The following is a 25,316-nucleotide window of genomic DNA, read 5'->3' as shown; positions in this document are numbered from 1 at the left end:
GCTGACAGCTGCACTTCCACATTTATATTTAAAGCAGCAGTAAACTCATTTTTTATTACCATTTAATCAGTCTTTTATTTTAAATTTAAGTTTTTGTGATCTGTATTTCACTGTGTCGTTCAATTCACGTGATCTGATTAAAAATGATGTACCCGCGTGGCCGTTCGAACCCTGGTCCGCGCCATACACGCTGACGCAATGGGACTGCGAAATTACGATGCCAACGATTCGTTCATTTGAGCCGGTTCATATTGTAAACGATACAGTTGAACTGATTCGACACTTGGCGCAGGGCTGCAGGTGGGAACAATAACACAAAACAAGAGACACAAATCCAACCGATTGAACTACAAACGTTAACGAAATGCATTTAAACGTTTTTGTTGATTTTACATATTAACGAATCGCTTGGTTCAGACGGTTCGTTTAGGGAAAATGACTCAACCGGGCATACTACAGCGAAGGCACGTCTCATGAATATGTCATATGTTTTATAACCGTCCAATAGAAAAGCTGTTCTCGGGAATATCACGCGCCTTCGCCATAGTAAACCAGACACCCGGAAGAGCCGCGCGACGTGCGTGACCGTCAGCGTGTGGGACAGAAATCCACTTAGAATCTGCGAGTCGCGATTGGGCGCGCGCACACACACCTCCTCCCGCCACCTTTCCGTCAGGCTCCGGTACACAAACAGACGGCGAACTGAATTAAGTCATACAGCAGGTGACATTGACCGTGACGGTGACTGTACAGTCGGTGTCGCGTGCATGCATCATAATAACTGCAGGACTGCTGCAACCTACAGGCGTTTCATCGCAGGACAGGCCCGGGAGTCAAGCCGAGTTCACTGTCGTGTATTATCAGACTCATCTGAGGTGAAGCTTCTTTGAGTTCCGTTTGTTTCAGTGATGGACTTCCTCGCGGGCTGCATCGGAGGTGAGTTACACATCGGACTACGTTACTCTTACTGTACAGTCGTGTCTGCTGAGTCAATCGGTAGATTAGGACTAAGTTAAGCTCGTTAAGAGGGGTTAACCCACGTCCACCGTGAGCGTTAGCTCGGGCGAGTGTATTATTTAGATCTATAGTTTGAACCCTGTTTCCATTACAAACACCAGTATGAACCAACCATCAGCTGCTGTTGACCATTAAAACCAGTACACAACTCCTTTATGTCGCGTGTTTTGGGTTTTCCACAGCCCACCATTATAACTTCCATTAAAGCCAATTCAATTCCCATTGTAACCATTAAACCCCCATCAAATATGTGTTTAATATGATCATGCTTTTTATTGAAGTACATTCAAATTAAAAATGTCTATTGATTATGAATGATATGAAGAGTTTGGTTCCAAAATGGGATAACTCATAAAATCATGTTTTTTTATTGCGCATTCCAATTAATATCAATCAAGCTGCAGTTGGTTTGTTTTGATTTAAGCCCTAATAGCTCAAAAAATACAGCTACTAACACAATAAAAACATGATTTTTGATTTTTTTTAAACGTAGACATCTCATTTTGGAACCAAACTCTTCATATATTTTGTTCGGGAATCTCTGAATTCTGAATGATTGGTATTGGAGCAGAACACAAGGTCATGTGCTGACAGACAGTTGATCTGTTTATCGAGTAAATCTGTTCTTAATAAGAAATCCACATCTACACTTTTGTGTGCTTAAGACGATAATATGTTAATGTGGTATAATAAAATACTTGTATTTTTTATGTTGGCTTTTATGAATGGTTTTTGTGAGGTATTACTAGGGCTGTCACGATTATTAAATAATCATCTCATAGGGTTGTTTGACCTCATCGCGATGGATTCAGATCATCTCAATTATCGCACATCTCTATAGAAGACACTAGGGGGAGCTGTAGTGCATCTGCATATTTTAGTGTATATATTGTAACTAAAGCATGGTAATACTTGTAAAATGTACCACCACAACACAATCACTTAAAAAAAACTAAAGCATATACCATAAAAATAACCTGCAGTACAATTTAATATTATTTCAGTGTGAAAACCAGTCTACCAAAATCTCATTAACACACAAGTAAACTTCTACTGTAGTCTTGCAAGTGAGAAAAAAACAGACTAGAAGCTTTTCTATGACTGACAGTATTTTAATGGTGGCTTCAATTCACTCCTGATCCATTTACTTCATTTACAAGTATTTGGTGTTTGTATTGTTGACAGGTAAAAGCCTAAACCGTAAGTATGATGACCCAATTTTTACTGATGGATTTCCAAGAAAAAAACATAGTCTTTATATTCAGAACAATATGGTCGTTTCAAAGCTGAATAAAAATGTATGAGAATTAAAAGTCAAAGCTCTGAAACAGACAATTAATCGTCATAATCGCAATGATTTATTAGACAATTCATCGTCAGCCAAATTTCATAATCGTGACAGCCCTAGATATTACAGGTGTGACAGGTATGTTGTTAAACAGGAGAAGCGTGTCAGAATGAAACGCACCAGCTGGTCGTTTTTGAAGTTACAAAACGTTTTGTTACATTCAGTGTTACATTGTGACTCATTCAGTCATGCAGAAACACTGAACATGTCACAATGTAATCATTCCGTGGAATGAGAAACAAAGCTGTTTTAGTCAAAAGACACATTCAGGCCAGATTGTTTTTATTACACCGTGGTCTGTTTGAATACTGGATTCTGATTGGCTGGAAGGTGTGCATTAAAGCCTTTAACGTACGGGTAGCTCCAGTCAGTTTGATTACATTTGAAATGAACTGACAAATGTTATTTTCACCCGTTTGATCTAAAATGACACTGTAAACATCAATAAAAGCTTTAACTTGGCAAATGACCATGGTATAAGCAGGATAATCCACGGCTAGCCGTGCGCTAAAGGATTTTAATGCACTTCGCGTCGGGCGGTTCTTGGCCTCCACGTCGTGCATTAAAACCCTTGAACGCACGGCTAGCTGTGGATGATCCCTTACTTATGTTCCGTTTTGAACGATCAGACTCTGAAACCGCGTTTTTCATCTGTGTGTGACAAACTGATGAATGCAGATGTGTAGAATAAAACCACACGTGTTTCAGCCATCTGAAATTTACAAACTTCCCTGAGGGAACAAGCTCTTCTCTTGCACAAATAACAGCCATGCACACGCGTGCTGCTGTGAAATGCAGTTCCAGGAAGAGCCCAGAATATCCCCCCTCCTCCCACCTGTCTGCCCCCATCCTGTAGAAAACCGAGGGATCCACACACCCCTGTGAGAGCAAATCACCTTCGACCGCGTCTGTCCGCCGGCTTGTGTTTCGCTTGAGTTACGTGAAGACAAGATCCTTTAGAAATATTGCTTTCGCACAGGTGCATCTATGGGCTCAGGTGACGTTTGAAATAGATAACCCAAATTCTGTCATCATTTATTCTCTCTCGGGTCGTTCAAAATCTGTCTATGACTCTTGAGGGGAACACGACAGAAGATATTTTGAGAAATGTCTCATTTTTTTTGTGTTCACACAATGGAAGTCAATGGAGTTCAGTGCTGTTTGATGATCGACGTTCTTCAAAATATCTTCTGTTGTGTTCTGAAGAAGAAAGAGAAACGCATGCACATTTGACGTGACATTCAAAGGATGAGTAAATGATCAAATCATTTTCTTTTTTGAGTGAACTATCCCTTTGTTCAAGGTTAACTTTACCGTTTATTTAATGATTGACATATAAATGATGCATGTCACTTCTCTTTTGGTCACTACTGTATCTATATATATTGTGTAGCTGACTCTTCACCTCTCGTTCTCAGTCGACAGTGTTTTATTGGTCCTGGTGGGCCGACGCCTTCGACAGGCCACCGTCAGACAGAACACGTGTAGTGAAGTCATGCGGTCATTGTGCAATACAGAACCCCTGACATGAACCCATGTGACGCACCGAGAAACTCTGACCAATAGAAAGCGTTTGTAGTCCTACAAGGTCATCTCGCTGTGGTGGGCCGTGCTGTAGAGACCAATCCAATGACACGAAAATTAAACAAACAGAATCAAATCAGTTGTCATATTCTTCTGGAGAATTAAAACCCATGAGCTTTGACTGGCCTATCTTACAAAATTGAAGTCCGAATGTAAAATAATTATGTTTGTGTGTCTATAAAGATCAGTATATTTCTGTTGTTTTCAGGTGCCGCCGGCGTCCTCGTTGGGCATCCGTTTGATACGGTTAAGGTGAGTTAACGTGTCTTCTAACATCCGAGGCCAGTACTTCTCACTGCTATTTCGGGTTGATGTTTAATGAAGAGATGCTGTTACGTATCACTTTCATTCTGAACCCTGTGACATGCTTTTTCTGGATGTGAACGCAACAGTTACTTGAAAGCATTTCCTACTACTAGTATTCAGAAATAACTGACTAGTGACATGAACTCAACGTTATTCTTTTTCAGTAACTCGGACAGTTATAAACTTGTTGTCCACCCTTTAAACCATTTAAAGGGGTGATATGACACTGCTAAAAGGAATATTATGGTTTCTTTTAGATGTGATGTAATGTGTCTACAGGATTTAAGGTTCAAAAGCGCTGTATTTTCCACACACCGTGCATGTTTGTATCTCCTCTTTGCTCCGCCTCTCTGAGACGCGCAGATTTTAAACAAAGCTCATGGCTCTGAAAAGCGAGGTGTGCTGTGATTGGCCAGTTCACCAGTGCGTAGTGATTGGTGGAATACTGCAAGCGTTTCACGGAAATGTAACGCCTCTTACCATATTTGGAACACCAGGTTCGCACGCAATTCTCCTGACAGGTGTAAAATGTCATGGGTACTTCCTTATATCAATTCGAGCCCGAATCTGATACGGAAAATTAAGATGATCAAGCCGATACATCAACTTGCCAGCGCGACTTGAGCAGGATGTAAAGGATTGGTAAGGTTTTATTAAAAAAATATGATGTTAAAAACTATAGCTAACTGTTTTACCTTTTATATACGAGGTTATAAAGACTATAAACAAACAAGCATATACATCATACAGAGTTTGTGTGAGACAGAAACAAGCTGGCATTACAGCAGGGAATGGTATAAATAATTAATAACGCCAGCGCTTCGGCCCTTCTTGATCAACCAGTGTTACGCCACGTCTCGTCGCGACTCAACAAAGACAATAAACCCCAAATAAATACTAAATATAAAAAGACATTATAAACACCACATTTGTTGCCTCTAGTGGGAACATTATTACTGATTATTAGGACTTATGTTGTCTTTTTTCACGTTGCGCGCGTGTCTGCATTTGCAGATCACAAACACGCGACAAACTCAACTCGCGTTAGTCCGTAACAAAGTCTTTTACAATAAAAATATACTTACAGGCTGCGAATCTGAAGCGCCAGCGAAGTTGTAATGGTTGGAACGGCCCCACTTTTTAAGCAAAGCTTTCGTGCACAGCCGGCCTTGATCTCTCTCCCAGGTTCATGAAGCGATCATCGGTGAAATGCGCTGCACAAACTTGAACATTCGGATTGTACTTTTCTGGAACAGTGTTGTAAATAAAATGTAACCATTCATTTTTAGTTGTCTCATCTTTTGGCATGGCAAACAAAGAGTCTTTCTTTTCGCAACGAAACACACAGCGTCTCCGCGACATGGCTGCGGCGGTGACGATACAATGAGATTTACAAGTACGCCCACCTCACTTGCATTTAGATTTGGGCGGTCTTAGTCAAGTCATGTTACGAAGTGACGTACATTCGTCAGGGTGTGGTTACACGAGGCGTTTCAGGCAGGTCTGGCTTCGCATTCACTTTTACATAGAATGACTCTTTTGTTCCCACACTTTCATTTGAGCAATTTTACGTGTCTAATACATGCATGAGCAACTTATAACACACCAGAGACACAGAAAAACACGGATTTCCGCCATATGACCCCTTTAAATGGGCACAAACACAAAACTCAACAAACTTGAACATTTCACAGTTTGCCTGCACAATAGAGCGGAATTACAGAAATATCACCAATGTGCATATCATAATGGTTTGCAAATAATTTAAAAAATCCAAAAGTTAGGTTTAATCAATTTCAAGTTGATGCAGATAGAGAGACTGTGTGAAGATGATCCGTAATCAAGAAGAATGTGAAACATGTATGTTGGTTGAAAAAAATTCAGTTTTTAAATATATTTTAATGTAGTTTGAATTGATTTTACAAACTTAAAGCATTATCACGTATATTGTAAATTGCATTATTTGGCAAGTTATCATAGATCAAATCTTTTCGTCAATATCATTCAGTCCTTTTTAACAGTTTACCTGACACCTTAGCGAGCACGGTTTGCTTCATTTGTATGTTTGATGATTGTGGTTTGTTTGTTTTCCTGTAGGTTCGTCTTCAGGTTCAGAGTGTAGATAAACCGCTTTACAGAGGCACATTTCACTGTTTCCAGTCCATCATACGACAGGAGTCTGTGAGTACTGACTTCAGCATCTCTCTTCTCATTGGCTACGTTCACATGGCAATTCTGAATTTCACAAATTAAGACAAATTAAATTTGTTAAATGTGATGCTCCTAAACATCCTGGTGTGGGTTAAAAATGAGGGGTGTAACGGTACGTGTATTCGTACCGAACCGTCACGGGCAACATTCCAAATATAGTCATCATTCCTATGCCCTACTCCTTCGAAGGGTTTAGACTTTGGAGTGAACAGAGCATTTACGTGCTATTATGTAGACATTTGGTATGCACTTGGCAAAGGAAGCGACGTAATTTCCTCATTATCTTCAGCTGGCATGTTCAGGTGAGAACGAAGCATTGTGTCTGTCAGCAGATGTCGCTGTTTTAATGGCTTAACTTAAGCATTTGCAAATAAACTTTAACAATTTTGTTTTAAAATATGCTATATAATTAGGGCTGTCACGATTATGAAAATTGATTGACGATTAATTGTCTAATAAATCATTGCGATTATGACGATTAATTGTCTGTTTTTGAGCTTTAACATTTAATTCTCATACATTTTTGATTCAGCGATTGAAACGACCATATTGTTCTGAATATAAAGACTATGTTTTTTTCTTGGAAATACATCGGAAAAAATTGGGTCATCATATATTTAAGGTTTAGGCTTTTACCTGTCAATAATACAACCACCAAATACTTGTAAATGAAGTAAATGGATCAGGTGTGAATTGAAGCCACCATTAAAATGCTATCAGTCATAGAAAAGCTTCTAGTCTGTTTTTTTCTCACTTGCAAGACTACAATAAAAGTTCATTTCTATGTTAATGAAATTTTGGTAGACTGGTTTTCACACTGAGATTTGCTTAAATAATATTAAATTGTACTGCAGGTAATTTGTATGTTTTTTTAGTTTTTTTTAAGTGATTGAGTTGTGGTGGTACATTTGACAAGTATTACCATGCTTAAGTAACCATATGTACACTAAAATATGCAGAAGCACTACAGCTCCCCCTAGTGTCTTCTATAGAGATGTGCGATAATTGCGATGATCCGAAATCATCGCGATGAGGTCAAACAATCGCGATGAGACGATTATTTAATAGTCGTGACAGCCCTATATATAATATATAAACACTAATATATATAAAACTTCTCAAAATATCAAATGTATTGCTTATTTGCAAACAGTTAGGTTTTATGCTTAAGTTAAGCCATTAAATTACGTCGCTTCCTTTGCCAAGTGCATACCAAACGTCTACATAATAGCACGTAAATGCTCTGTTCACTCCAAAGTCTAAACTCCATGGGCTCTTCCCTTCGAAGGGAGTAGGGCGTAGGAATGATGACTATATTTGGAATGTTGCCCGTGATAGCTCGTGACGGTTTGATACGAATACTCGTACCGTTACACCCGTATTTAAAATATGTAAGTGATAGCTGTGCGTTAAACGGTAACCACCCGATGCGAGGCGGAGGTGCAATAAAATCCTTTAACGCATGGCTAGTTGTGGATTATCATGCTTATATCATGGCCATTTGCCAAGTTAAATTGTTGTATATTGTTGTTTACAGTGTCATTTTAGATCAGACAGGTGAAAATGAGGGTTATTTTGTCAGTTAATTTTAAATGTAATCAAACTGACTGGAGCTACCCGTGCGTTAAAAGCTTTTAATGCACACCTTCCAGCCAATCAGAATCCAGTATTCAAACCGACCATGGTGTAACATTTTTTTATTGTATTTTTGTGAATCGTTATTAAGTTTAATTACTTTATTGTATAGTCATAAAATATGAATATTCTTTCAAATAAGTTATACAAGTTAATATTCATGGAAATATGAATAATTCATGTATTGCCATTGGCCGTTTTCACTTTCTCACACTTTCTTTAGAGTAATTCATATTCTTAATTATGACAGACATTGAGTTTAATCGTCATTAAAACAATGCGATTTTTGACCGAAGTCAGACTGCTGGAAATCATGTGATAAATCTGAAACATCAGATCAGTTTTGATTGTTGCTGTCATACATTGAAATGAAATCCGATTTGGGCTTCATTGAGCCTCAGTCTAAACATGAACGCCTTTGTAACAGTTTCACTTAAAAAAGATTATTACAAATATTCTCATTGAGATTAAGAATATTCACTGACTTCTGTCATCATCTCAACAGACGTTTGGTCTTTACAAAGGCATCGGGTCGCCCATGATGGGCTTGACGTTCATCAACGCCATCGTCTTCGGTGTGCAGGGCAACGCCATGCGCTGGTTGGATGAGGACACGCCCCTGAATCAGTTCCTGGCCGGGGCGGCGGCCGGCTCCATACAATGCGTCATCTGCTGCCCCATGGAGCTGGCCAAGACCCGCATGCAGTTGCAGGGCACCGGCGAGAAGAAGTCGTCGACTCGGAAGCTGTACAAGAACTCGCTGGACTGCCTGGCTCGCATCTACCAGCGCGAGGGTCTGCGCGGGGTCAACCGGGGCATGGTCACCACCCTGATCCGAGAGACGCCTGGCTTCGGCGTTTACTTCCTGGCGTACGACCTGCTGACGCGCTCGCTGGGCTGGGAGCCGGAGGACCCGTACATGATTCCCAAACTGCTGTTTGCCGGCGGCATGTCTGGAATCGCTTCGTGGCTATCTACGTACCCCGTGGACGTGATCAAGTCCCGCCTCCAGGCCGACGGGGTGGGCGGGAAGTTCCAGTACAGCGGTATCATGGACTGCACGCGGAAGAGCATCGAGCGAGAAGGTTGGAGGGTTTTCACGCGCGGACTGACCTCCACTCTGCTCCGGGCGTTTCCCGTCAACGCCGCCACGTTTGCCACCGTCACCCTCTTCCTCATGTACGTGCGACCCGACGAGGGTCGTAAAGACTGCGAAACGGCTCCGGCCCATCATGCCGCGTTACAGCAGCAAGCGCATCCGTCCAGTCTGTGAGTAACTTTCTCTGAGCGGCTGACGGAAGGAACTAGTTTGACGGCTGACCGGTTACTAAATAGAATTGCACAACTTTTCATGTACATTCAGTTGATCTCCAAGAACTGCTGCGGTTGTAAATATTTATTTTTTATATTCTATAATATTTAACAACAAGAACAAAGAGAATAGTGTTTCCTTTTTCTGCCTTATAAGAACAGCGTACGAATGCGACTTGTGAAAGTAAGATTGTTGATGAAATCGACAGCTGTCTACGGCACCTTTTGTTTTTACACGGCAGAACTAGAAAACTCGTCTGTTGGCTTTGCCGACACGTGCTGCGCTAAAAAGATGCAAAGTAATCTCTAAAAAAACCCTCTCATTCTTACTGTACAGGAGGTGGAGTCTGGTGAGAGATGATGTCATGTTTTATTTGTAACACTGAAGACGATGAGGTGTAGACGATACAAACATATTCAACTGAACCTGTCAGCCTCATTTTCATTCGTGTCAAATTAAACATGACCTCAACCCCAAAAGATGTCCTGATCTGCCTTTGTTTTAATATTCTGAGCCGTGAATCTCGTAGTCTGAGAGGCTCCGTCAAATTTGTGAAAATATCGATTTTATTGTTTGATCATTTGTCCAACGGTTATATTTCTTAATTCGTGCAATAGACATAGTCTTCCAAACTGTTATCGTTGTCTACTCAGACCGCGAGAAAATCTCATTCAAGTTTTTAAAATTTAAATCAGTTTTTTGGATTCGTGCAGCTCACCTTATGCTGTTTTAAAAAACAAGTAACCAAAGGTTTGTGTCCTGCACCCAATTCTGTTACGTCTGTGTGAGTTACACACGGCAGGTGTGTTCGCCTGGAGAAATGACAGCAATATTGGCTTGGTTTTGTTTTTTAAAACATCGAGATGCGAGTTGTGTGACGGTGGATTTTCACAGGAACTGTATCAGTTGTGTTATTAGAATTGAAACGGCCTGCTGCATTTCTCGTGTGACATCTCTTGATGAACTAATGCATGTGATGTGTCAGTCATGCTGGAAAATCAAGATATATTTTATGTTTGTATATATCCTGGCTTGAGATTTTTTTCTTGCATATAGAAATGTGTGTAAATAAGTTAGTGGCATATATTCGTTGTCAGAGTGCTGAATGTGCAAGACAAAATGCACCTCGAGTAGGGCTGTCAAACGATCAATCGCATCCAGAAGAAAAGTTTGTGTAATATAAGTATTGTTAAACATAAAAACATACAGGCATATACTGTATGTTTAGGAAATATTGACATGTATTTATTTAAATTTACCAATAATTTGAACTATAGATGTATAAATGTTTATACATTTTTAGATTTGATATTTTTCTTAAATATATGCATGTATGTGTTTATAAATACATAATTAATATGTACACTACACAGACATATATTATGTAAACACTAACTTTTATTTTGGATGCGATTAATCGTTTGACAGCCCTAACATTGTGAAAGAATCGTAGGCATTTTAAAGAAATGTGTTGCTGTTTTTTGTGTGTTCTAATGTAAATAATCTAGTATTCTAAATGGAAGTTTAGACGCTTTGTGTGCTATCTGTGAGGAATGTAAATAAAGCGGATCAGTTGTGTTTTATGGAGTTAAATCGGTTGCAATAGTACTTTTAATAGCTTGAGACATTTTCATGTTTGTGGTTACTGCTAATGCTGAAGAGACAGAAGAACATTGAGTCTGGCCTATTTTTGTAAGAAAATCTCCGTTCAGCCTTGCTCCCATTTGTTGTTGGCCTCGACCGATTTACAAATTGCTTTTGGTCAACTTGAATGAAATGTGAAAATAAATATGGGATAAATGAATTGTTTCCTTGTTTTATTCATGAACACATTTATGAATGTCTTTGAAACAAACATCACATTGTGTATTTCAGATGTGGATGAAGTGAAATTGTGTGCTGTGAACAATGTCTTATTTTAAAATACATATGCTGAAGGTTAGGGGTGTAACGATACACTCAGCTCACGATTCGGTCCATATCTCGATGCTGGGTTCACGACACGATACACATCTCGATATTTTGAACAAAATTCAAAACATCTATTTTCAAAATATTAACAATTTCAGTAACTTATTTTGTTGCACATACTACTTAATAAAGAATTTTAACATTTTAAGGCTTAACTGAAATTAGAATTAAGATCAGTGTCAATTTTGACAGCAAATTTTGATTTAGTTTAAGTCATAGTATTTTGACTAAATTGCAGTTTAATTTTAGTCATCCCAATTTATCATAGTTTGTCTATTTTTAGTCGACGAAATCTACATTATATTAGTCTACTAAAATCTATCTGGATTAACTCATTTAATTGGTGTAATTAAATGTTCCATACAAAGATTTAACTGTTTCGACATCATTTACTTTACCTTAGAATTAAATGAGACCAGGTCATTAGCTTTATTTGTCAGAAGAGTTGAGTAACTACTGGATATGTATTGTTACAACACAGAGAATATTAGACCATGAGCGACATGTAGCAGTTCATTCAGTCTCATTTTGACTCAATTGACTCGTTCGTTCAGTGAAGGGCGTGTTCATTCAGCACATTCAACCAATGAAACGCTCTGACAGAGCTCACGCTCAAGCGCTATTGGCTCGTGTCTCTTTGAAGCTGCGCTGTCTTTGCTTGAGACAGTAATGAACGAGAGAAATCTGTCAAAAAAACACATTACATGAACTGCATTACATTTCTTCAATCATGCAGATCACATACTTGTTTTTATCATGTCATTGGATCTTTTAATATACAGCACGACTCACTTCATCGCTTCTCTGATCGGAGCAGCGCTGGTTTCTTTTGCCTCACTTTATGTTGCATATCACGTCATGCAGCAGCTCACGTTAGCAGATAAATTAACATTGGCATTTAAACACATTTGTGCCCCTGGATCACAAAACCAGTCTTAAGCAGCACGGGAACATTTTTAGTAAAAGACAAAAATACATTGTGTGGGTCAAAATGATCGATTTTTCTTTTATGCCAAAAATCATTAGGATATTAAGTAAAGATCATGTTCCATGAAGATATTTTGTAAATTTCCTACCTTAAATATATCAAAACTATTTTTGTGAGTGGATGGTCTGCCACAGTGCCTCTGATTAACAACTTCAAAGGCAATTTTCTCAATATTTTGATTTTTTTGTGCTCTCAGATTCCAGAGTTTTAAACGGTTGTATCTCAGCCAGATATTGTCCTATTCTAACAACTCATATATCTATAGACAGTTTATTTATTCAGCTTTCAGATTATGTAAAAATCAATTTCGAAAAATTGACCCATAAGACTGGTTTTGTTGTCCAGGGTCACATTTGTGCTGCCTTTGTAATGAGTTTCAGGGTGCAGTCACGCTTCAAGTTTGCTGTGTTTTACCGGCGATTGTGAAGGAAAATATGACGCTTTGTAAACTACGTGGAGACACAGATTGTGTCTTGTGCTTCTCTAGCGCATATGTGAGATAAGCACACGCGACGCGCTGGCGCAGAGTAGGTAGCGTCTTGACATATCGTAAAATATCCCCATCTCTCTATGATGCGAATCATAACATTTTTGCATCGCGAAATATCGTAATACGAAGTATCGTTACACCCCTAGTGAAGCTGCATGAAATGTTTATTTTTGCAAAGATGTTTCACTTAATTTAAATGAAACCCTAAAACTATTAGGCTTGGTTAGATCAGGTGAGATTTGGTTGAAATAACAAGAATGAGACGTCTGTTTGAAAGAATTTTATTTCTGTTGCCACATGGAAGCAGATGTGAAATTCAAAGCAAGAATTATTCTTCAGTTTAACATGATCACAGTTTCATCAGCTGATTGTGTTAACATGCATTGTCTCTTTAGTATATAATGTATTTAATGTTTGATAGATATTTCCTGCTACGATTTTTAAAAACGTGTTATCTTATTCTTCAATGATCAAACAAATGTCTGTAAGCTGAACTGTTGAGACATTACCCATCTTGAGATTTCTTTCCAGGCACGCCATCTCTAGTCTTCGCTCGCAGTTTGTTGACTTGAGATTCTGCAATGTCGGCGCGCTCCTCAGCCTCTTCCAGCTCATGCTGCAGTTTTCGTAATTTAGCTAAGTTAGCGTTAGCCTGCTCCTCGGCCTCTTCGGCAGACCGTTTGTAGGCCTTTACTTTCAACTGCAGCTTGTCCACTAAATCCTGAAGTCTTGCCATGTTCTTGCGGTCCTCGTCTGTCTGATACGTGAGCTCTTTTATGCGGCGCTCGTATTTGCGCACACCTTTGATGGACTCTGAGCCGCGCTTCTGCTCTGCTTCTAACTCGTTCTCAAGTTCACGGATACGGCCCTCCATCTTCTGAAGCTGTTTCTTCCCGCCCTTCATCGCCAGTTGCTCTGCCTCATCCAGACGATGTTGTAGGTCTTTAATGGTCTGCTCCATGTTTTTCTTCATCCTCTCTAGGTGTGCACTAGTGTCCTGTTCTTTCTTCAGCTCCTCTGCCATCATAGCCGCGTCGGTGATGGCTTTCTTTGCCTTCTCTTCCGCGTTGCGGTATTCCTGGACCAGCTCCTCCATCTCATTCTGAAGCTGAAGCAGGTCAGAGTCTTGTTTCTTTTTTTGGTTGATGAGGCTGGTGTTTTGGGAGTGCAGGAGTTGCATCCTCTCCGTTGCTTCTGTGAGTTCTTGCTCTGCTAGTTTGCGACCTCTCTCCGTTTGTTCCACCACAGCTCTCAGCTCTTCTAGCTCTGCTTGCATGAGGTTGTTTCTGCGCTCCAGCAGGGCGATGTTTTCTTTAAGATCTTCATAACCGTGAAGCGTGTCATCCATCTGGAGTTGAGTATCTTTTAAACACGACTGCACAATCTTTAACTGTTTCTGGGCATCTGCTGCCTGTCTGTTGGCCTGGCTCAGCTGAATTTCCATTTCGTTGAGGTCTCCCTCCATCTTCTTTTTCACTCTCAAAACCTCGTTTCGGCTTCTCGTCTCTGCTTCGAGAGAGGCCTGCAAGTTTTCAACCAAATGTTGGTAATTTCTCTTTGCTTGTTCCATTTCCTCATCTTTCTCAGCCATCTTACGTTCCATCTCTGCCTTAACCTGGTTGAACTCTAGCTGAGCTCGTAGGATTTTTCCTTCTTCATGTTCAACAGAGGCATCGGCTTCCTCCAGTGCAGACTGCAACTCTGCTTTCTCTTGCTCCAGCTGTTTCCTCAGTTTTTCTAACTCATGAACGGTCTTTCGTCCTTCACTCACTTGATCTGTTAGGTCTGAGATTTCCTCCTGTAGATTCTTGTTTTCTCTCTTAATGGTTTCAAGATGATCTAGAGCTTCTTCATAGGAATTCTTGAGTTTAAAGAGCTCAGTACTTAAACTGCGTGATTCCTTTTGTGTTCCCTCAAGCTCACATTGTGCCTCTTCGTACTTTTGTTTCCACTCTGCAATGATTTTGTCAAAGGATCTCTGTTTTTTGTCCAGGGCAGCAGATGCAGCATTCGAGCGTTCGAGGTCCAGCATCAGATCTTCAATCTCATTTTGCAGGCGATGTTTAGTTTTTTCAAGAGAAGAACACTTTGCGTTCACCGCTTCCACCGCCTCCTCTGCTTCTTGCAGTTTTTGAACAAGTTTCTTCTTGGCTTCCTCCAGTTCCTCCGTTCTCTGAATTCCATCAGTTTCATATCTCACCCTCCACGTTGCTACTTCTGCATTGGCCTTGGACAATGCTCGTTGAAGTTCAGCTTTTGCTTCTTGTTCCTCCTCAAACTGTTCTCTCAGTAAGTCACAATCGTGCCGTGCTGACTGTACAGCGTGAGCAAGAGCGTTCTTTGCTTTAACCTCTTCCTCAAGTTGTCTTTTCAGGTCCTCAAGTTGCTGGGTGTAGGAGGTCTTTCCTCTAGTGAGCTGAGAAATAAGACATTCCTTCTCCTCCATTTGACGTCCAAGTTCGCCATTTTCAGTCAGTAATTTGGCTTTCTGAGTGGACAGATCATGAAGAGCTCTCTGGGCTTCTTCAGCTCTTGACCGATGCTCATTCATCTGATCTTCCAGTGAACGACACAGTTTTTCAAGATTGACTTTTGCCTTCACAACACTCTCCATGTTTGAAGAAAGGTCATCCAGTTCCAACTTGAATTCTGTTTTCTCTTTCTCTAACTTTTGTTTAACCCTTTGCAGGTTGTCAATCTGTTCTCCAAGTTCAGCCACACTGTCTGCGTGTTTCTTCCGAAGAGTGGCAGTTGTGGCCTCATGCTGAAGGGTTGATTCGTCAAGGTCTCTGCGTAACTTTTGAAACTCAGCCTCTCTTTTTTTATGGAGCTCCACTTGAGCAGATGTGGCTCCACCCGCCTCCTCTAGTCTCTCACTGATGTCTTCCAGTTCTCGAGAAAGATCAGATCGTTGTTTTTCCACCTTTGCACGGGCCGCACGCTCTGCATCCAGTTCCTCCTCCAGTTCTTCAATTCTGGCTTGATTTTCTTTGAGTTTTTTCTGATGCTGTAATGAGACGGTTTGTTCATCTTCAACCTTTCCATTGAGCTGATTGATTTCAAAGTCCTTCTTTTTGAGTTTCTCCTCCAGCTGCTGTTTGTCGTTCTCTAAATCCATGACATTTTCCTGAGTCAGTTTTACATCTCCTTCCAGTTTCCTCTTGCTGCGTTCTAGGTCCATCCTAACTTTTTTTTCTTGTTCCAGTGAGCCCTCAAGGTCATCCACCTGTTGTTCAAGTTTAACTTTAGCTTTGGTCAATGTATTCACTTTGTCCTCCTCGCTCTGCAGGTCATCCAGGGTCTGCTGGTGAGCCTCTTGAAGAGCTTTTTTCTCTTTGGTGAGTTTCATTATGTTCTCATCAAGGGAAGCCATTTCCTCAGTGAGATTTTTCACTTTGTTCTCAGTGGCATGTTTTTCTTTTTCAACTTTGGCCAGTGTCAGCTCAAGGTCATCTATATCTTTCTTGAGCTCAGAGCATTCATCCTCCAGCTTACGTTTTTTGGCTGTGAGATCTGCGTTGATCTCTTCCTCGTCCTCTATGCGTTCTGACAGCTCTTTGACTTTAGCTTCCAGCTGGATCTTGCTTTTTATGAGCTGTTCACATCTCTCCTCAGCATCAGTTAAGGTGTCTTGTTCTGACTGCAGCTGAAGTAACAAATCGTTCTTTTCTTGAAGGGTCGTGACCATCTTTTCTTCCAACTCCTTCCTCCTGGCCTCAGATTTCTCCAACGCTTCTTTCAATTTGTTAAATTCGTCCTTTATGTTTGCCATCTCTTTTTCAGACTCGGCACTCCTTAGCAGAGGTTTTATCTTAAAGAACAGTTTCATCCACGGCCAGTTTTTCACACCGAGGAACGAACGAAGGTTCCATTGGATGACCATTAGAGCATCTCTGCGCTCCACCAGTTTCTGGTATTCGACCCTCATGAGTAAGCCGCGGGCATAGGCTTGGATCCTTGTGAGGATAGAAGCAAGTTGATTATCTCGCATCTCCTCCAGCGTACCGAGCAGGCCAGCTTTGAAGAAGACTTTTGTGTGTCCAAATTTGTATTGTGTGTGGTCAATGTCTAGCGAGCCTAACAGCTTCTCAGTGCTCTTTTTGTTCTCAATGAACTGTCCTTCTGGGATGGCACATGCATTTAGGATTCTGTACCTCTGTTTGAAATCGCCATAGAGTATCCTGTTCGGAAACCCTTTCCTGCAAATCCTGATACCCTCTAGAACCCCATTGCAGCGAAGCTGATGCATGACAAGGCTGTTGTCCATGATGCCAGGAGTCTTGGTCTCATTTGGAATCAAACAGCGGACAAAGTGTGGGTGTGTGGTTTTCAGATTGGTCATTAATTTGTTAAGGTTTTCTCTGTGCAGGGCTGACACTGTTTGAAAAGACGAGCCCTTTTTCTTGGCTCCTTTCCCACCTGACTTTTCACCTCCTTCTGCTCCTGCATAACTCGAGAAGAGATGACTCAACAACTTCAAAGAAGATTTTTGATAGAGCCCGACAACTGTTTCATTCAGTGGGTCTTTGTTTTTCACCAGCCAGCCTGAAATGTTATAATCAACAGTGCCTGCGTAGTGAGATAAAGCAAAGTGTGCCTCTGTCTTCCCTTTCACAACACGTGGCTTCTGGAAAATGTTCGACTTGCCCAGGTGGTTGTCATAGAGCTTTGCCTTGAAAGTCTGATCACTAGCTTTTGGAAACATGCACTCTTCCTCCAGAATGGACATGATACCTAGGGGTTTCTCAATCAGATCAATGCAAGCTTGAAGGTCCATCCCAAAGTCTATAAACTCCCAGTCAATTCCCTCTTTTTTGTACTCCTCTTGCTCAAGAACAAACATGTGGTGGTTGAAAAACTGTTGCAGCTTTTCGTTTGTAAAGTTGATGCAGAGTTGCTCAAATGTGTTGAAATCGAAGATCTCAAAGCCGGCGATATCCAGCACACCGATGAAATGCTGGCGGTGTTGCTTGGTGTCAAGGGAATGATTGATTCTCACCACCATCCAGTTGAACATTTTCTCGTACACTGACTTTGCCACTGCGCCAACTGAGTAATACACTTGGTCCACACTCTGTCCTTTGGTGACATACTCGTTGCCTACCTTGACCCTTGGATGGCAGAGGCCTTTCAACAGATCAGCTGAGTTCAGCCCCATTAGATAAGAAGCCTTATCTGCGTCCTCTGTGCCGTCGGGCTCTGCCTGCTCTTCACGTTGTTTCTGTTTGAATTTCATGTTGCCGTAGTGCATGATAGCACCTGTCAGTTTGTAGACTCCCATCTTCTCTTCTGATGTGAAGCCAAGTACATCAAAGGCCTTGTCGGTGGCAATCAGCTCCTCGTTGTCATTGATAGATGCCACGGTTACTTCTCCTTGAGAGATGTACGAGTAGTCGTATGGATTGTTGGTTATCAGCAGCATGTCTAGGAGTTCAGGCTTCTCATTGGACAAGATCTGGTAGAAGATGTGATAATCCCTCTCAGCCTTTAGCTGGAAGGTCACACGAGACTTCTCAAGCAAATACGTTTCGATATCTGCAGAGGAGAGTTTCCCGCTCGTCCCAAAATGAATTCGGATGAATTTACCAAATCGTGACGAGTTGTCATTTCTCAGTGTTTTGGCATTGCCAAAGGCCTCGAGTGCAGGGTTAGCCTGAATGATTTGATCCTCCAGGGTTCCCTTGCCAGAGTCTTTTTTTCCAGCTCCTCCGGCAGCAGCGATGCTCGCAAAGTACTGGATGACCCTCTTGGTGTTGACAGTCTTTCCAGCACCGGATTCTCCGGTGATGAGCACAGACTGGTTCTCTCGATCGGTTAGCATGTATTGATAAGCGTTATCCGAGATGGAAAAGATATGAGGAGGAGCTTCTGTTCTCTTCTTACCTCTGTAAGCAGCGACAACCTCTGAGTCATACACTGGTAACCACTTGTATGGGTTGACCGTAGCACAGAACAGCCCCGAGTAAGTGTAAATCATCCAGGCTGCGTAACGCTCTTTGAGGTTGAACAGCACCGCGGGCTCGTGGAGGAAAGTGAGCATAGCCATGTCTTCGATTTTATCGAATTTCGGTGGATTCTGGGGATGCACGTCCGAGTCCTTGGCGTTCACCGTTCTCCCGTCATCAGTGTTCACGGTGACCTTCCCACCATCCTTGCTCACGATCTTCCCCTTCACATACTCCACTTTTTCATCCGCAACGAAGCATTCAGTTTTGATGTCAAAGGCTCTCGTCTGAGCTTCCAGACGCTCTTTATCAGACTTTCTCAGGTAGGGAGCAGCCTTTCCGAACTCTGCCATCAGAGCATCACCCATCGTGACCGCTGGAGTTTTACAGGTACTGTGAGAATTGATGAACAGACCTCGGCTGAGGAAACTTTAGACGACACAAAGCGCCAGTGCTCGGTCTTTATAGAGACTAACCAAGACCCAAATAAGGATGCAGAGAACACAAGGAGAGCAAATAAAGTAACACGTGTTGTTATCAAGAGTTTCAAGTGGTGTGGGGTCAGTAATGAGACCTTTAGTTGTTAATGTCCTTATATAGACAGCTATCACCTCTAAGAATGTTTCCATGTACTGCTCAACCTTCAGAAATAATAGATAAACCTTCACGATAGGATTTCATGTTCATTATCCTGTGCAACAATATATTGTGTGTTAACTTACATTAGTTGTTTTCTTTGTACGTCTGAAACCGAATGCAGGTAGGCTACGTGCTTACTGTTTACAAACTACACATCATTAAAATGTTTTTAGCCTTTCGAAATCGTGATATTTCTATTATTTCCCAACTGATTGTGCGTTTGTCAAGATAGTCATTTCCTAATTTGTCAGAAGTACACCCAAACATTACATTAAATACGGGAGTTATATCTTTAACTGTGTGATACAATCATTTTTCATTCGGTTTGTGTGTTTGTTTTGGTGTGTGTCTTTTATTATGTGTAATTCTTAACAAATCACATGAAAGTCTTCAGCAAGAGTCAGTTGTGTGTCTGTTTAATCTTACAGCAGTGAGTTTATCAAAGGTTTTCTGATAGAGACGGCAGACGTCTCGGTGCAGGACGTCCTAAACCATCTCGCCTCAACAACACTCTTCAAATAGCACAAGCATAAGATAAATGTGTTGTGTTGTCTGACATTTACTGGAACTCATTCAATAAAAACATTGTAATTGTTGCATGTAGCTCAATATATATTATTTGACTAACACAAGTGTGTTTCATGAATAAAGTCTGCGTCCCCAACAAATGATGTAAGCAAAAATATCATCACACATCAAGTAACTCAAGTTATTTTAATGTTGAGCATTGCCTCTTAAGAGTTGTTGGACTACATCCAATAACTATAACAAATGTACCACAGAACAAAGAATTTTCCTTTTATTGTAATGAAGAGAAGAGGCTAAATTTGTCTAAAAATTCTGTCGTTTATTCTCTCTCGTGTGGTTATAAACCTGTATATGACTCTTTCTTCAGGGAACACAAAACAAACAAATATTTTTTCAACTATTTTAAGAAGTCTTAATATCCAGAAGGAATGTTTCTGAAGCATTTAAAACACAAGAAACGATTTAATTCCCAAAATGAGCAAGTTAAAATATTGAGCTAAATATTAAAACTCAAATGCTCAAGTATTGCATCTGATTTGGGCGTCTCTACTCGGCCACACAAATATTGGTAACACTAATAAAGCTGTTTGTTAATGACTTCACGCATTAGCTAACACCAGCATTTATTACATTGGTTCTTATTAATTACATTTATTTGACACATACTTTTTTAAAATCAAACAAACTAACTGTTAACATTTGTCAATGCACACTAAACTAACATGAATAATTATATTGATGTTAACAAGGATTGATGCATGACAAAACCTGTCCATCCTCGGGTCATGTTAGTTAACGCATTTACTAACGTTAACAAATGTCTCTCAGATATTCTCTTCTATATTTAAACGTGAAGTCTTGTCCACTTGAAGAGCAGCAGCACTGAGCATTAAGTGCAAACAACAACTGTATCAGTTAACAGATAATCTGACGTACTGTCACCTATCCGATCGGTCATTCACTTCACACGCTTCACATGTGTGCGTTTTTGTAAAGATGAACACCACTACATTTGTGAAACTTTGACAACGCCTTAAAAATGTAATTCCTGAAGTCTAAATGACTACTGTATACGTCTAAAATAACTACATTTAGCGGATCAAAGTAAATATATGAATATGACTGCAGTTGTGTGATTTCAGAGAGATCCAGGGTCATTTTATGAGCCAAAGAAACATTTGAAATGTTGCATACGGTACACCAGTAATGATATTAGATTAGCGCAGGGTTCTGTACATTAACAGTGCTTTCTATAATACCATTCAGTGTGTTGTTTTCTACTGCTCTCGGTGTTTTTCTCCCTGTAAAGCTGCTCTGAAACAATGCAACATTAGTGCTTTACAAATCAAATTGAATGAATAAGATTTATTGTGAATGAATAGAATTATATTGATTATTTACACACAGTGAAGTGGTTTAGAAGATGGTAACTTTAGTTCCATATATACATTTATCACGACACACAGTGTTACTGTACAACAATAGCAACATTTTATTTTTGATGTCAACGTGAATCAAAATGAATCCTCACATGTTGTACAAACCATTTTTTGAGCTCACAAGTATAAATCCCTCAGACAGTGTGCGCCATGAAGTGAAAACCACTGAACGTCTGAAGTCTGAGAAGTGCTCATGAAAGACTCCTGTCATACATCAGGGTGAGAATGTTCTTCTCAGCAGCGAGACATGCGCTTGCGGTGCTGTTCCACCAGTGGGACCAGACATCGAGGAGATCCGCTCTGAAGTAAGAATGGGTGCTGGAGCAGATCACTAGCGCTCGATCTCTTCAGGGGATCACGAGTTAACATCGAGTCCAGAAAGTCTCTCAGAACCGGAGAAATCTGCAGAGAAAGATCTTCAGTTCACATCAAGAAAACTTGAAAACTATTACAGTCGCCCTGGCTCATTTCTCGAATGAGAATTTTTTTCTCTCAAAACAAGAAGTTTGGGTCTCTGAGCAGTTCGTTTTTCCTTCACATCAGACTTGAGTGTCTTATTGATTCAGGCAATGTGTTTTGGCGCATGTGTGCAAAAGGTAATGTACAATTCTCAACAATATGCACAATAACTAAAAGCATATAGCTAGTTGATCAAAACGGATTAGCTGATTCTCAGTGAAACTGTCAATCTCTTCAAAACTTCTGAGCATTCTTTCATCGTGTGAACCATCACGTGCAAAATGATCCATTCAGTTATCAAAATCTATAAGGCATGAATGTATATTCTGTGAATATTAATAACATGGAAAGTTTGTAATGTCCACTAAATTGGCAAATTGTCTGCCAATTGATGTAAAACACAAAATACAACCAATCAACCAATCAAGCAGATTTGTAAGCATCTACTGTACATGGAGTTTGAGTTTCTTACTGAAAGGATTTTTTTCAGCATGGAGGTGGAAAGTTTACGACCATCGGTCACGGTGACATGTATTTTCGGTTTACATGTAACACATTTACACAAAAAAATCTGTTTTAAATCTTTTTCTGGGTACTTCAGTACTGAGTATTCCCAGTAAATCTTTACCTACTGTAAAAGCTTTATAAGATTTCGGTATATTACAGTAACAAGTCAGTGTCATAAAGCAGAGCATAAATGAAATTTGTATATAACAAAAATGTTCACATGACTGCCATTGTGAAAAAGAATCTAAACACTGATGGGTACGGCTCACACGGTAATAAAAACACTTTCTAGTTTGGTGGCACTGGTCAATTGTCTGACCAAATAGCTAGCTTTTGAAGCAAGAATTAAATGTTTTGAATCACTTACTACATTTTGCTGTTCCAGCAATCAGTTACAGTTTAGAGAATGTAAAGTCTCATTCAAGAAATGAGCCAAAGTCATTGAGAAAAACTGTAAACTTGTGGTTTACCGAGAAGTCTGCTTAAAATGACATGTTTATAAACTAGCACATTGATCTTAGTAAATTTACAAAAAGTCGACTTAAAAAGTTGACTCATGTTTTCTGTTGCATTATATCTGTCGATGGAAAGAAGTCATTTCATTTGTTGATGTTGTGCTATAGTTGTACCTTGTGTATATTTCTGGCAGTAGGTGCCGGCTCATCTCTCAGTCTCTTCATGGCTGTTATGGGTGTCTCATTGAAGTATGGAGGTTCTCCATCCACCATCTCCACCACCATGATGCCCAAAGACCACACATCCACCTGAAAACAACACACATACTGACGTCTGAACAAAAACATCTCAACATTTCTGATGAACACATTTAACCTACGAGTTAAAAAACACAGTTTTAAAATCTTGCAGATGTCAAGTATTATGCGGTAAAATGTTTGAAATAAAGTGAGCAGGCAAGTGGTGATTATTTTGAACATTGCACAATATTTAACCATCCAACTGTAAATCTGCCTTTAATTTACACCGTTTAGGACTAAACAGGAGTTTTAAATCAACTTTTCTTTGAAGCTGATGAATGTGAAAATACTGTTTCAAAGTGTTTGGCCGTCCAATAAAGTTAAAAGACATTAAATCAACAAGTGCTACGTCATTTCACTAAAAGTCGAATTTGTCATCAGCAGGAATGTTTTGAAGACTTCTAATTAAAAGAACTGCTTGTGGAAAAAGAGTGAAATTGTTTTTGTAAACTGGACTTGAGTGAATTCTGACCAGCTTGCTCTTTTCTGAATTATTACACATGGTCTATCGGTCAGTTAAAACAAACTTTACAACATTTTCTTCAGGAATGATTTCATTCATTCACCTCGGTGCCGTAGGGCGTCTTTGAGACGACTTCTGGTGCCATCCAGTATGGTGTTCCGACCAATGATTTTCTCTTGGGGATGTCTTTACTGATCTGAGCACAGAATCCAAAGTCTGACAACTTCACCTGTATGACACATCATCAGAAGAGACCATCAACATCCATCAATGTCTTGTTCTGAATCCATTTTTAATTGAATCCTGGAAATAAATTCAACTTCCAGCAACACAATGTTGATCAATTTAAATAAATGTTAACATCACTTTTAATCTAATGCTCTGGCTATTATCTTAAAGTCGCCGTGAACCAGAAGTTGCGATCGTATTTACTTCTGTATCCTGGCGCATATCCGAGTGAAACGCAATTTCAAATGAGAAAAAATTGTGGGTGTGGCTTGTTTTATCCCTGCGATTTGATTGGATGTATTAAAATAGCTGTTGCATTTTGAAATGGAACTGGCAGCAGACTGACAGTTGAAGGGGAGGAGTTAACAGATGCCCCGCCCATGCCGTCTAACTTGCGTCATTTAAGATGGATCATTACAGGGCGGAAGTGCCTTTCAGATTTTACCAGAAGATTATGAGGACACACAAATTTAAAAAAGAAAAATGACCCACACTGATAAACTATTTACAATAAACGCTGCAATATTTCAAAGAAAAATAGGATTTTTTTTTTCACTGGGACTCTTAAGACATTACTCCTATTTTAATTTGTCTGATGTTTGTTACTGTAAAAATGCTTTGCAACAATACAAATTGTGAAAAGTACTATAGAAATAAGCTTGATGTGAATGATCATGAAAGTAATGTCATCATGGCAGATTCAGAACAATTTCAGAACTGGTATGTTCTTTTTAAACAACATTTTGTGTATGAAATGTTTTATTCACAAGAGCAGCAGTTATTAGACATGTGTGTGTTTGTTTTGTGTGTTCTCACCCGTCCGTCGAGTGTCAGTAATATAGAGTCACTCTTGATGTCTCTGTGAATAACACCCTGAGCGTGAAGATAACACAGAGCCTGAAGTACAGCTTCACACACTGTAGCCACCTGCTCTTCTGTCAGTCTAAACACAACAACACAACACACCGCAACAGACCACAACACAACACACCACACCGCAACAGACCACAACACAACGTGCAACACACCACACCGCAACAGACCACAACACACCACACCGCAACAGACCACAACACAACACACCGCAACAGACCACAACACAACGCACAACACCGCAACGGACCACAACACAACGCGCAACACAACACACCGCAACAGACCACAACACAACGCACAACACACCACAACAGACCACAATACAACGCACAACACAACACATTGCAACAGACCACAACACAACACACCACACCGCAACAGACCACAACACAACGTGCAACACACCACACCGCAACAGACCACAACACAACACACCGCAACAGACCACAACACAACACACCCGTTGTGTTGTGCGTTGTGTTGTGCGTTGTGGTCTGTTGCGGTGTGTTGTGTTGTGCGTTGTGTTGTGGTCTGTTGCGGTGTGTTGTGTTGCGCGTTGTGTTGTGGTCTGTTACGATGTGTTGTGTTGCATGTTGTGTTGTCGTTTGCTGTTGT

At 40.3% G+C, this 25,316-nt stretch overlaps 3 protein-coding genes across 4 annotated transcripts in view; 1 reads left to right on the top strand and 2 right to left on the bottom strand.

Moving 5' to 3' along the window:
* The first annotated feature begins 329 nt into the window (after positions 1-329).
* Positions 330-11,204, top strand: slc25a29 (solute carrier family 25 member 29). Its single transcript, XM_057353796.1, has 4 exons — positions 330-936; positions 4,158-4,201; positions 6,353-6,436; positions 8,607-11,204. Exons 1-4 carry the CDS (start codon positions 909-911, stop codon positions 9,372-9,374), a joined length of 924 nt encoding a protein of 307 aa, XP_057209779.1. The 5' UTR covers positions 330-908; the 3' UTR covers positions 9,375-11,204.
* Positions 11,205-13,202: 1,998 nt separating this feature from the next.
* myh6 (myosin, heavy chain 6, cardiac muscle, alpha) lies at positions 13,203-19,175 on the bottom strand. The gene has a single exon (XM_057353534.1). It carries the CDS (start codon positions 19,173-19,175, stop codon positions 13,368-13,370), a length of 5,808 nt encoding a protein of 1,935 aa, XP_057209517.1. The 3' UTR covers positions 13,203-13,367.
* Positions 19,176-20,205: 1,030 nt separating this feature from the next.
* Positions 20,206-25,316, bottom strand: part of pak6b (p21 protein (Cdc42/Rac)-activated kinase 6b) — a 21,377-nt gene continuing 16,266 nt past the window's right edge. For both annotated transcript variants that reach the window (XM_057352839.1, XM_057352838.1), the window contains exons 7-10: positions 24,642-24,768; positions 23,701-23,826; positions 23,009-23,143; positions 20,206-21,815 (exon numbers count right to left, since the gene is read on the bottom strand). In XM_057352839.1, coding sequence (XP_057208822.1) covers positions 21,648-21,815; positions 23,009-23,143; positions 23,701-23,826; positions 24,642-24,768 — 556 coding nt within the window. In that variant the 3' untranslated portion in view covers positions 20,206-21,647. The remainder of the gene's footprint in view (positions 21,816-23,008; positions 23,144-23,700; positions 23,827-24,641; positions 24,769-25,316) is intronic.

The sequence above is a fragment of the Triplophysa rosa genome, linkage group LG15 (genome assembly GCF_024868665.1).
Source record: "Triplophysa rosa linkage group LG15, Trosa_1v2, whole genome shotgun sequence".
Taxonomy (NCBI): domain Eukaryota; kingdom Metazoa; phylum Chordata; class Actinopteri; order Cypriniformes; family Nemacheilidae; genus Triplophysa; species Triplophysa rosa.
This window is presented reverse-complemented; position numbering and strand designations above follow the sequence as displayed.

Coding starts and splice junctions, on each gene's coding strand:
- myh6 (XM_057353534.1), bottom strand. CDS start 19,175: ATGGGTGATGCTCTGATGGCAGAGTTCGGAAAGGCTGCTCCCTACCTG.
- slc25a29 (XM_057353796.1), top strand. CDS start 909: ATGGACTTCCTCGCGGGCTGCATCGGAG. Junction 4,202..6,352: donor ATCCGTTTGATACGGTTAAG/GTGAGTTAACGT, acceptor GTTTTCCTGTAG/GTTCGTCTTCAGGTTCAGAG. Junction 6,437..8,606: donor CCATCATACGACAGGAGTCT/GTGAGTACTGAC, acceptor TCATCTCAACAG/ACGTTTGGTCTTTACAAAGG.